This window comes from Melanotaenia boesemani, chromosome 22, assembly GCF_017639745.1.
Source record: "Melanotaenia boesemani isolate fMelBoe1 chromosome 22, fMelBoe1.pri, whole genome shotgun sequence".
Taxonomy (NCBI): Eukaryota; Metazoa; Chordata; class Actinopteri; order Atheriniformes; family Melanotaeniidae; genus Melanotaenia; species Melanotaenia boesemani.
Genome location: NC_055703.1, coordinates 11,688,375 through 11,701,280, shown reverse-complemented (window position 1 = coordinate 11,701,280; position 12,906 = coordinate 11,688,375). Strand labels below are relative to the sequence as shown.

The window sequence follows — 12,906 nt, the reverse complement described above, 5'->3', positions numbered from 1 at the left end:
TGCTAAAGTGTTAGAGTCAAAGGATTTCACAGAAGTGATCTGTTTTAATACTCAAGAAAAATTAGAAATTAAATGTTTGAATTATTTGAATAAAAACTGTAAGCAAACCCCAAGGAATCTAATAAAAGTAAAGATAGGAATAAAACCACAATGTTTTATGCAAATACTTGCAAAGTGTAGAATACAAGAAATAAAAGGCATTTTTACAGAACTATTTAGAAATCATTTTTAAATTTTCTGAAATTTGATGCTTTATTACTGACAAATTTCATTTTTATTTCTGGCTAGGTTGGTCAGTATTTATTTATTTATTTTGCGCTGTTGAAATATGCAAATGAGGTAGCATCTTATTTAGTATGCAGGGCATGTTATAAATGGATAAAATGTTGGATAAAACTTAAATTTTTAATTACTTTGTTTTCTTAGCATCAGTCTTTATGAATACATTGTTGAAATAAACTGGCCTCAGACTATAATAATTCATTTAAAGATTTTATTCATTTATTTATTTTTATCTATGATGTAATGTAGACGTGCTTCTTGTATAAAACATTCATTATAGCCTAGTTTCCTTGGGTATCCTTCAGCCTTGTATTCTGTGACAGTCCAATATATATATATATATATATATATATATATATATATATATATATATATATATATATCGACCGAAAACAGCATTTGCCACCCTAGGGATCACTGTCATCTTCGTTTACATGTTTTGGTGTCGTGGCCAAGCTCATCAAGCGCAAAGATTATTGTGTATGCACCTGATTGGCTGAAAGATCTTTACCCTACTGTCATTGGTCACTGTCACACGGAGCGCCTTACGATTGGTGGGGCTGCAAGAGTAGGAAGTGCCGATCAGTAGTAAGAGCTTAACATGGGTAGCGACGTTAAGAAGTGTGTGTGATATAAAATCCAAATTAAGACTTTCGGCATCTCGTCTTTGTAGTTGGATGGTGTAATGTCTCCGTAGTTACTTTGCAAATGGTTTTCAACACCAAGGAGGTGTGTCTCGGGTAGAAATTGTGCCTTTTTGTTGGTCGGTTCTGTAAAACTAGCTTGTTAGGTTTACGTCATTTCAGCTGTACTACTGTGCTAGCTTAGCTTACATTGGAATTTGCTAGCTTGTTTGACAGCTTCTGTTGCTAAAATTAACCAAGTCGGTATCCAATGTGATTTAGGCTGCTTTTAGTCAGGCTTCAGCATCTGAGTTTATTTATGCTACTCTTCATAGTGTGAGTCGACTGTAACTTAATGTTTGGAGATAGAATTAGTAGCAGCTGCAGCTAGCAGATGGTTAGCTTGGCAACAACAATGGGCTGTAAGAGAGATTTGAAGACGGTGAAAATGTTATATTTTGCGGCAGTTCTTGTCATCGTCTTCGTCAAAGTATTAACAGCTGGTAAGTGTAAACTTTGAAAATAGTTATATCACAGCTTCATAGTCGGGCCTAAATTTAGAGCTGTTGCAATGATCTGTTTCTGCTTGGTTAGTAGTTTTTTTTTTTTCATTTCAAGTTACCTCTATCTTGAATTATGCAATATTTATGTTTCAGATGGAGATCAGCACCGGAACGACGGACCAGAGTTGAAGGTGCGTCATGAGATTGTGACCAAGTAGTAGTTTGAATCTTCGGAGCTTTTTTTTTCAATTAATTTATTTACTTTTTCTTGTCATGCAATAACTTATTTGACTTATCTTTTCAAGTTTAAAAATTTATTTATTTCTATGCTATATTAAACGCTGAAATACACTAGAAGAAAGCAAACATTGCTAAATTACATTTGTATACAAAACATATAAAGATTTAAAGAAAACAGTTTAAAAGTAAGAAGAATGTATAGTAGAAGTAGAAGAATGGGGTGAATTAGCAATGGATTGCAACTACAAAGAAAATTATAGCTATAAAGGTTTAAAAAAAGACTCATTGTAAACTTGAAAATATTTCAATATAGTGAATTAGGCCTTATTACCCCATTGTTTATTTATAATCTTTTAGAAATCAGCAAGGTCGGGGATTTAACCTTTCCCTGTAGTTTTGTGTTTTTTCCATGGAAGGCCAGTCATGAGCTGCTTTCAACTTTGTGGTCTTGATTTTAAAATAAATAAATACAAATACATAGTTATAAAGAATTGTGTTGTGGCAACACTATCACTACTGCCAGCAGAGTACCTGTTTATGGTAAACATCAGCATGGCACTTGCTTTAGTCTTGTCGGTGTTCCTCATGTATTTCACTTTGCATGTGCAAAAGGATGCATGTCACTTTTTAACAACTAAACCACAATGCAAATAATATTATACAGGTGTAATTGAATAAAAAATAGACTTCCAATAACTTTATTTATCCCTTTGGGAGGTAAATTAGACATTAGACAATTAGACACCTATACATTCCCTAATGTCTGGTTATAAATATGTAAAAAAAAAAGACAAATAAGTGTAAATAAAAATGTAATAAAACAAGTATCTATACATAAATATATAAAATAGTGATTAGTCCTCCAAATTTGAGAACTGTTGTTGTTTTGTGTAATAAATAGCAAAAAAAGTCAAAGCATAATGCATTTTTAAGTCAGTTGCTCTGGTTGTCCTCAGCAGTCTGTTGTGCATACACTTATTACATTTTTTAAAGCTAAGAAGATCTGTGGTAGAGATGGATATATTTAAGCTTGTCTCAGCTGAAGTTTACTTAAATGTGTTCTTGTTAACTATGTGTCTTGGGACATTGCTGCAGAAATGTCTTAACAGTAAGGCACTATTGAATTTAATCAAAATGAAAAGGGGATTCTCCAGGTGCTAATGAAGATGTTTTTGGCTCCTCAGTTTTGCACTTGTGAGAATACCCCAAACCTTTGCATCTCAAACATTTATTCAATTGATTATCAATAGGCTCTGTGGACTTTTTCAGTCAAAACTTTCTTCCCACTAATATGCTGTTTATTTACAGTCCTACCATGATCCTGAATCTGAGGAGGAAGATGTTCGTATTGCACCAGAAATTGTGGCAGGTACTTCAGTGACTCCTCGTCACAAAGTCTCCCAGTCAGAAGATGAAAAACAGCCACCTATTCAGGGAGAGGAGAAAGAGGACCTCCCTGAACAGCCTCCTCCTGCTGAGGAGAAACTTAAAGAGGGTAAGTCCTTTTTTAAAATGAAATATTGCCAAGACAGGAATAAATTATTTGACTGAAATGAAAAATTTGCATGAAGTGTAATTAACAAAATGGGTAGAAAATGAAACACCAGCCACCAGATTTATATATTATTTAAAAGAGCTTTATATCAAGCAGTTGGGATTCAAACTTATCTAAAATGTTATTAGGATTAATGATTATAGTAATTTTAATGAGAGGCTCTTTATCTTGTAAAACAGGAGAAATTAAAGTTAACATTGGCTTTTCCTCCTTTAAAAAGAGCAGCTTTTTAATTTGTTTTGAAGCTCAGTCAACAAAGTTTAGCTCTATATGAGTCCTAAAGATATACATTTTGAGATTTCAGCTTAAGTCATTGAAACATGTAGTGATTTATTATAAGAACATATTTTCTGAAACTATGAAAACATGTAAGCTATTTGACAACTGACTCCAGTGTGCAGAAGCAGTACTCTGCACTGTTGCCGTGATCCTCTTGCCTCAGGCCTTCACCTGATCTTTGTGAATGACTTCTGCTGTTTTTTTTTTTAAGCTCTGTCAAGGCTTGACATGTTACCCTGCTTTCTTTTTTGCAAACTCAGAGTTGAGGCATATGTGGTTTCAGGGCAATGTCAGCTTGGGTTAACGGTTAAACCTCATGAGAAATTAACTGCTTCTTACACCTGTGGCATCTCTTGTTACATCATTTAACTCGAGGATTGTTTGTGGTGTTAATGCTTGGTGTTTTGCTGTAATCATCTGGTATGAAGATGGAGATAAATTGAAACTAGCAAAACTAATTCAGGAGTTTTTAACTCATCTTTTTATTTGGGGGGAAAAAAAAATAACATGTTACTTACAATTTATCAAGTGGAAATCTTGATAAATTTCAGTCCGGCTTCCGACCTCATCACAGCACTGAAACAGCTCTGGTCAAAGTGTTAAATGACATTAGGTTGAATACCGATTCTGGTCAAGTATCAGTCCTGGTTCTGTTGGATCTCAGTGCTGCGTTTGATACTGTAGATCACAGAATCCTGTTGCACAGGCTGGAAAACTGGGTTGGACTTTCTGGAGCGGTCCTTAACTGGTTCAGGTTCTATTTAGAAGGCCGGAGTTATTTTGTTACGATTGGCAGCTATGAATCCGAGCGAGTGGCCATGACTTGTGGAGTCCCCCAGGGGTCAGTCCTTGGACCTCTTCTGTTCAACTTGTATATGCTCCCTTTGGGTAAAATATTACAAAACTATAGCATTAGTTATCAAAGTTATGCAGATGATACACAACTTTATGTGTCTCTGTCACCAGATGACTGCAGTCCAATAGACTTAATGTGTCAGTGTCTGGAGCAAATAAACACCTGGATGAGGGAGAATTTCCTACAATTAAATGAAGACAAAACTGAGATTATTCTGTTTGGTAGCAAAGAGAAGAGGGTCAGCATTGGCAAACACCTGGAGACTCGGGCTCTTAAAATTACCAACCAAGTTCGTAACCTGGGAGTGTTGATAGACTCAGATCTGACTTTCAGCAGCCATATCAAAGCTGTCACTAAGACAGCTTTTTACCAGCTCAGAAACATCAACAGAATTAAAAGTTTAGTCTCCCAGAAAGACCAAGAGAAACTCATCCATGCATTCATCTCCAGTAGACTGGATTACTGTAATGGTCTTTTAACAGGACTTCCTAAAAAGAGCATTAAACATCTGCAGCTCATCCAGAACGCTGCTGCTAGAGTTTTAACCAGGACTAAGAGATCTGAACACATCACACCAGTTTTAAAATCTTTACACTGGCTTCCAGTCAGTCACAGAATAGATTTTAAAACCCTTCTGATCATTTACAAATCCCAGAATGGTTTAGGCCCAGAATACATATGTGATATGTTCAGAGAATATAAACCTAGCAGAGCTCTTAGATCCAAAGACTCTGGTCAACTAGTCCAGGCCAGAGTCCAGACTAAACATGGAGAAGCAGCATTTAGCTGTTATGCTGCAAACAAATGGAACAAACTGCCAGTGGAGATTAAACTTTCCCCAAATGTAGACATTTTTAAATCCAGGTTAAAAACTTTTCTTTTCTCATGCGCCTATGCATGAAATCTGCACGGTAACTTTTTTTTAACTTATCTTGCTTTTAATCATTTTAATGTAATTTATTATTTTATTGTGATTTTGTGTTGATTATGTGTTGATGCCTTTTACTATTCTAAATATCTGTAATGTCTTTGTTTTATGTAAAGCACTTTGAATTGTCCTGTACATGAAATGTGCTATACAAATAAACTGCCTTGCCTTGCCTTGCCTTACATGCATACATATTACAGCATTTAGTTGTTTATACTTGACTTTTGCTCAAACATACTTTTATTGCTCTATTTTTAATTCAGTTCCTGTGGTGAATGGAGGCACAGCCCATGGGGAGCCCTGCATCTTCCCCTTCCTGTTCCAGAAGAGGGAGTACTCGGATTGTACTACGGATGGGCGGGGGGATGGTCGACTGTGGTGTGCAACAACCTACGACTATGACAAGGATAAGAAATGGGGTTTCTGTGAGAGTAAGTTCCTGGTAGTTCATCAAACCAAGCACTTGTCCGAGACAGTTATGACTAAATTGAGACAAATCTATGTAAATGGGATGGAATTGTAGATGTAATTTAGTCTTATAGGATTTAAGTATCATATAAATATAATTTATCAGCATAATACAGCTGATATATTTTATTTGGTAAAACGTGGGATTTGTTATGACAGAAACTGAACACACAAATAGATGCATTCTTACAGGACTTAACATTTTTAAAGCTCAACAACAGCTGTTTTCCTCAACTCAGCAGTGATTATGAAAACCAGCCTATAAACACATTATGGTTTCATTTCCATAATTAGTATTACCAGTAACATCTGCTAGGATTCAGAAACCTTCACTTCATCTGAATGTTGTTCTTGTCTTCTTGTCTTTGTTTTAGCTGAGGAGCAGGCTCAGCAGAGGCTGCAGGCTGAGGAGGTTGAGGAGCAGTATCAGACTGTCCTGCGCATGCTGAATACCACCACCAGGAAAAGTCAGAAAAAAGAGTGAGTCCTATACTTCTAGTTTATTTTTGTTAAAATCAACATGCTGTCAATCTCCTGCCAAGAAGACATGTTTTTTGTAAAAAGTATTAAATGTTATTGTTGGTCTGGTCAGTTAAGTGTGATTTTTGTTTTAACTACATATGCCATCTGTTTTATTGCCAGCCAGTGTTCATGTGACTTTGCTTTTCACATCCTTGTTTGTTCTAGATGACATTGCGCTGTTTGTCGTGTATGCATTTAGCTCATTATGTTCTCATAAATCCAGCTTCACCCGTGCTGTCTGTCTCTGTTTATCTCATCTACTCTGTCAGTTTATATGAAAAAATGCTAAAAGTAGCAGAGAAAGGCCACCAGAAAGCCATTGAGAAGGTGGCATACGCCATGCTGTTTGGAGACTACGTGAACCAAAATGTCACCAAGGCCAGAGAAATGTTTGAGAAACTTGCAGTGGAGGGCTCACCTAAAGCTCAGATGGTAAAAAAAAATCCCTTTACATTCTGTTTGTCACTTGAGTAAAATGTTTAAAGCACTTATGATGTATGGATCTTATAAAATATTCAGCTTATTCGTGTCTAGAGAATCAGCTGTCTACTAACTATTCCTTAGGCTCTTGGCTTTCTGTATGCAGCGGGACTTGGCGTTAATTCAAGTCAAGCAAAGGTACATTTTTATTTTGCAGTTTTGTATTTAGTTAAACATAATATGATGCATTTCTGTTTCCTAAAAAAATTGAAAGAATATCCATGTTCTGTTTTCAGGCTTTAGTCTACTACACCTTTGGTGCTCTGGGTGGAAACTTGATAGCTCATATGATTCTGGTGAGTTGACTTGTTCATAAAATTGCAGCACTAATGGATAATAAGTGTAATAATTTTCCTCATATTTTCGTATCAGGGATACAGATACTGGGGAGGAGTGGGTGTTCCCCAAAGTTGCGAGTCAGCACTAACACATTATAGACTTGTGGCAAATCACGGTAGGTGTTTCCTTCACTAGGTTATATTTGGATACAGTGTCATGTTCTTGAAGGGCAGATAATTTAATTAAAAATAATTGTCTGTTAAGTCTGTTTTTGGGTTTTTTTTTTGTTTTTTTTTCTAAACTTAATACTGATTTTCCACCATTGCCAGTGGCCAGTGATGTGTCCCTGACGGGAGGCTCAGCGGTGCAGAGGATCAGACTTTTGGATGAGGTGGAGAACCCAGGCTCCACCAGCGGGATGTTGGAGGAGGACCTCATCCAGTATTACCAGTTTCTAGCTGAGAAAGGAGATGTTCAAGCTCAGGTGAAAAATCTTTTTATTGCCCTCTGTTCAGTTCACCAGGTTTGCCTTCTGTCTCATTAGAAACAGGAAGTAGTTTGAATATTTGAGAAATACAACATTTTTAATTGTTTTTTTCCAGATTTTTAGCAACAGTACATTTTTCTCCATTAAACACCATAAGTTGTTGTGTTTATGTGAATTATCAGTGTGAAAAGTTACTGTAGTTTTCATTCAGACTTGTTTCTATCTATAGGTGGGTCTAGGTCAGCTCCACCTGCATGGAGGACGTGGAGTGGAGCAGAATCACCAGGTAATGTTTCCTCTAACAGCATGTTTCACTGCAATTACTGAGGTTGTTCTGCTTCGCTTGATGTTTTTCTGCTTTCTCTTGTCCAACAGAGGGCGTATGACTACTTCAACCAGGCTGCAAATGCTGGGAACACGCATGCTATGGCTTTCCTTGGCAAGGTAAGGAGGATCTGCGTCAGTTTTATATATTAATTCATTAATTTTCCTTTTCCACTGATTAATATAATAAACAGGTTTCTGTTTATCATAAAAATGAAGTTCATGCTAATTTTAATTAAGTTTGATTAGCTTGTTCTCTTTATATTTACATTTCTTTTTTTACATTTCTTTGGAGAGCAGAGTGGTACTAAATGTTTTTATTATTATTTTGTGTTCATTTCCATTCAGATGTATTCAGAAGGCAGTGAGTTTCTTCCTCAGAACAACGAGACAGCTCTGCAGTACTTCAAGAAGGCCTCTGATTTGGTAACTGTGAAGCAGAAAACGTGTCCCAGTAGGGTGTTTTACTCACTGATGTTTGCTCTGATGCTTTTCATTGTATTTCCTTATGAAGACCTAGTTGTGTATGCAAAAATTGCAAATCCAAATGTATTGTTTTGTGATATTAATCTACTTTTATTGTCCAGGGTAATCCAGTGGGACAGAGCGGCCTGGGCATGGCTTACCTGTATGGAAGAGGTGTCCCAGTGGTAAGGGACTTCCTAACATATTTTACAAAGCTGCTGAATGATCATTATTCGGTTTTTCTTTTTTCCTCTGTTTTTTAGCAACCACAGCAGCTTTTGAAATTGAAATGAAAATGAAATAAAGAAGTTTGGCAGATGAGAGTTTTGCGTTCACATAAAGTGTAGCTCTGTCAGATATACTGACTATTTAAGTTTTTTTTTTTTTTTTTTAATCTTCAGAACTATGAGCTGGCACTGAAATACTTCCAGAAGGCAGCAGAGCAAGGCTGGGTGGATGGACAGCTCCAGCTCGGGACTATGTATTACAGTGAGTAAGAGCTGATAGGAGATGCAGTTCTCTGAAAGTGTTCTTGTTTTTACCGTCCTTCACTGTCTCATAGCTTTTACTTTTTCTTGTCTGTTGTTTGACAGCATTTTGCCCAGTTCTCTTCCCATAATCCCATTTCTGTTCTTGCTCTTTTTTTCCCCCCCCAGATGGCATTGGTGTGAAGCGAGATTACAAGCAGGCACTTAAATTCTTCAACCTGGCCTCTCAAGCTGGCCATATCCTGGCTTTTTACAACTTGGCTCAGATGCACGCAACTGGTACTGGTGTGATGCGCTCCTGCCACACTGCAGTTGAGGTGAGACCCTCTGGAGCTGCTGCTCTCTGCATCACATTAATCTGAGGAGAGATGAGGAGTGCCTGTCGGCTGCTGTTCAGAAATTATTCATCTATAAAAATTCATATGCTTCTAATTATTCCTTGTCCACTCTTGAGAAAACAGTGATTTATTCTAGAATACTTGCTGTAGTCTTTCTTGACACTTGTAATGCAGTGTTGGAAAACACACATTCACAGTTTAATTTGTTTATCACACTTTGTGGATATCTCCTGTTTGCAGCTTTTTAAAAATGTGTGTGAGCGCGGTCGCTGGTCAGAACGGTTGATGACGGCCTACAGCAGCTTTAAGGAGGGGGAGACAGACGCTGCTCTGGTTCAGTATCTGCTGCTGGCCGAGCAAGGCTATGAGGTGGCTCAGAGCAATGTAGCCTTCATTCTGGACCAAAGTAAGAAAATTAAGACGTGTGTCGTGTTTAGACCAGAATACTGCATGCCTTCAAGAATGTGTTTTATTTGCAGCATCACTTTTTAGTCACATTTTAAACGTTTCCTTTTTCTGTGTGACTAACAGAGGGTGTACAGATCTTCAATGAGAATGAAACTTACCCCCGTGCTTTACTCCACTGGACCAGAGCTGCAGCACAAGGTGTGTGCATGTACATTGTCCATATTTTAAATGTGTCCAGAGTAGATTTTTATCATCTTGACTTATACTGTAATAGTGAAAATCGCAGAGCCTTGTAATATATGTTTAATTTTTTTTTTTTGTGTGTGTGTGTGGGTGTGTTTCTTTCCTTCATCCATAAAAACAGTTGGTCTGCTGATCCAGTCTAGTTATAATACACGGTTCAGAATACTGTGTAAAGGAAATGACCTTGCTTCTCTGGTCAGGCTGGGCACCGACGTTTTGTAGCCTCTGCTTGTGAGCTGATCTGCAGCTGCTCTGCTTCTTTGTGCTTGGAACAGACTGTGGCTGTAGATTTAGTTCATTTTCAGACTTTTGGCTGTGTTTCCAGTTATATCTGTGATGTCATGGAGATGTATAGCAGCACTTTAACTGCTCCTCACTGCTCCTGTTAACATTGGCCAAGAATGCCTCATTATCCTTCATAAGATTTGATAAATTTATTGCTGGTACTCTACAGGAGTTGAGGGACACAGCAACTTTAATAAAGCGCTCAGCCAGCAAAGCCATCTCAGTTCATTACTGCATATGCTTGGTTTTGTACCAATTATGAGCAAATGTGTTTTAACCAAGACTACAAAAACAGATCAATTCACAGCAAGTTGTCTGCCAGTAAGTCTTGGTGGCTGCCAATGAGAGCTGGTTAAGCTAGCTTTTTTAGTTATTTATCCAACCTGTTGTTCTGGCATGCAGCTGAGGATGCACTGAACAGTGTTATAACATGCAGTTGTGTTGTACTGTGGTAAAAATAAGCATTTTATTCTCTTACAGTTCAGTTTTTCTCTCCTGTGTAGATCAGAGAAACTGTACAATACTGTCAAAGCCGAATGCACTGTGTAGGAAAACAGTTCAGCATCCAACTTCCCATTTTAACTACAAGAAGCTCACACATGTATTTGTCCTTCCAAGGTTACACTGTGGCGAGGATTAAACTAGGAGACTATCACTTCTACGGATATGGAACAGATGTGGACTATGAGACGGCTGTTATTCACTACAGGCTGGCATCAGAGCAGCAGAACGGGGCTCAGGCCATGTTCAACTTGGGTTACATGCATGAGAAAGGCCTTGGTATCAAACAGGTGGGTCTGGATTTCTCTTGTTTGTACTTTCACACAGTGAGGTATGAACGTGTGCATAAAGTTAAGTTGTTTGTATAAACTGTATTTTAATATTGTATTTTCTCCAGGATATCCATTTAGCTAAGCGTTTCTACGACATGGCCGCTGAAGCCAGTCCTGATGCTCAGGTGCCAGTTTTCTTGGCATTGTGCAAGCTAGGCCTGATTTACGCTCTCCAGTACCTGCAGGACCTTAATGTAAGTCCTTCCTTGGATATTCTAAAGCTATCAAAGTTTACCTATATGTTTCTATATTTCTAAGCGCTGCTTCATTAAAGAGAATAATTATATTAATCATATTTGCCTTTGGCTTCTATCAGCTGAAGGAGATGATTACAGAAGTGGACCTGGACCAGCTTCTTGGCCCAGAGTGGGACCTCTACCTCATGACGGTCATTGCCCTGCTTCTAGGAACAGTCATTGCTTACCGTCAGCGCCAACACCAAATTATAGTGCCACCTCGCCCACCTGCCCCTGCACCCCCTCCTAGACCAGCTCAGGAAGAGCCACAAGCTGAGGCTGAGCTGCAGGCTCAGGAAGAGACGCCAGCTCGGGAGGAAGAGGAGCAGCAGTGAAGGGAACCCAGAGGGAGTGAGGGCAGTAAAAGACAGACAGGAAGCTCTGCCAACCCTACTGCTCCTCTCTACTTGTAAAAACCTTGTCTCCCAGCTTCCTCTCTTATTCAAAAATGATGAAACCAAGATATTTCAGTTGCTTACAGACAGAGAACAGAGCTCGGAGGATGACACAGGCTTGGACTGATTAGTCTGTGACTCAGGACACTGCCAGAAACACCTGTGTCATCACTATGGAAATAGTCTTTGGTTGCCACATCAAAGACATTTTAGGCTCATCTGATATAAAAGGATGGATTTTGATTTGTGCATTCATTTCTTGTCACGCACCCCCCACCATTTTTTCCCCATTTGGGTTTAATTACACTGAATTGATCGGTTCAATCCTAATTTGCTGCAGTATTTATATTAAAAAATATGAGATGCAAAAATGTGAATTTTAGTAATTTTGTTCTCTAGGTTTGATCTAGTTGTTGAAGACTTTCATGATTCTGCATGGGTTCTCTGATTGTTTGCAGACTTTCAGTTTAGGCACTTTTTTCATACGAGTGAACAATTTTTGCATAAATTTTTGCTTTGCTATTTTTCATCCATGTATTTGTCATGTTGACATGTCAGGTTAGTACCTTCGTTGACCTGCAGTTTTTTCAGCATCAGTTCTGTGATATACACAAGCCATGTGCTGTTGTCAGCAGAGGAACATGAAGCATTTTAGGCAGTTTAAATGACAAAACAGTAGTAAATAAATAGAATAATTTAACTCTAAGCAGGTTAGTATTTGTCATGGTTTCTAACATGAACTGAAGTGAGCTGGTATTAAGAACTTTCATGGTTAAACTGAATAAACAGGCTCTTAGAAAAACATACAAAGAGCAAATGAACTAAAACATGCATACACTGCAGATAAAGTGAAATGCGTTTTTTTTTTACTTCTTGAGGAAGTATCCCAATAGTTTGACTCTGTTACCTAAGCCAGCAATTAAACCCATCTTGGTTTAATACAGCTTCAACTTCTGTGGGCTTCTCCACTCCCTCGTCAAAAGTCTAAATTGGAGGTCCCCCTCCACATTTTTTTTTGGCTCAGCTGGCTTTAGATAAAGAGCCAAATGAAAGCAAATGAAGCCATGGTTGAGACATACATTGTCCACAGCTTTTTAATCTAAACTTTGTTCAGTTCTACAGTATCTCGTTTTTTAAAAGATAGAGATGTAGTTGCCGCACATCTGCATGAAGTGTATGAAGGATAAATTGAGAACTGTTTCCTGCATTCACATATTGATACATAAATGATTAATAATTTGTTTTATATTAAACACTGGTCAAAGTTGAGAACGTTGCATTTTTATCACCACCTACATGTTGACCAAGAAATAAAAACTGTGGATATTTAACTTTTTTCATCTTTGATGTTATCCCTGATGAATGTTGCTGAATAAATTTTTATTTTGA

At 37.7% G+C, this 12,906-nt stretch overlaps 1 protein-coding gene across 1 annotated transcript; it reads left to right on the top strand.

Annotated features, from left to right (window-relative positions):
- The first annotated feature begins 851 nt into the window (after nucleotides 1–851).
- On the top strand, nucleotides 852–12,848 carry sel1l (SEL1L adaptor subunit of ERAD E3 ubiquitin ligase). The gene is made up of 21 exons (XM_041975998.1): nucleotides 852–1,408; nucleotides 1,562–1,599; nucleotides 2,957–3,143; nucleotides 5,530–5,697; nucleotides 6,109–6,214; nucleotides 6,526–6,688; nucleotides 6,821–6,874; nucleotides 6,973–7,032; nucleotides 7,109–7,190; nucleotides 7,345–7,499; nucleotides 7,732–7,788; nucleotides 7,878–7,946; nucleotides 8,175–8,252; nucleotides 8,414–8,476; nucleotides 8,693–8,780; nucleotides 8,948–9,096; nucleotides 9,358–9,523; nucleotides 9,649–9,723; nucleotides 10,672–10,844; nucleotides 10,952–11,080; nucleotides 11,203–12,848. The coding sequence occupies exons 1-21, from the start codon at nucleotides 1,300–1,302 to the stop codon at nucleotides 11,455–11,457; spliced, it is 2,424 nt and encodes an 807-aa protein (XP_041831932.1). The 5' UTR covers nucleotides 852–1,299; the 3' UTR covers nucleotides 11,458–12,848.
- Nucleotides 12,849–12,906: the final 58 nt, after the last annotated feature.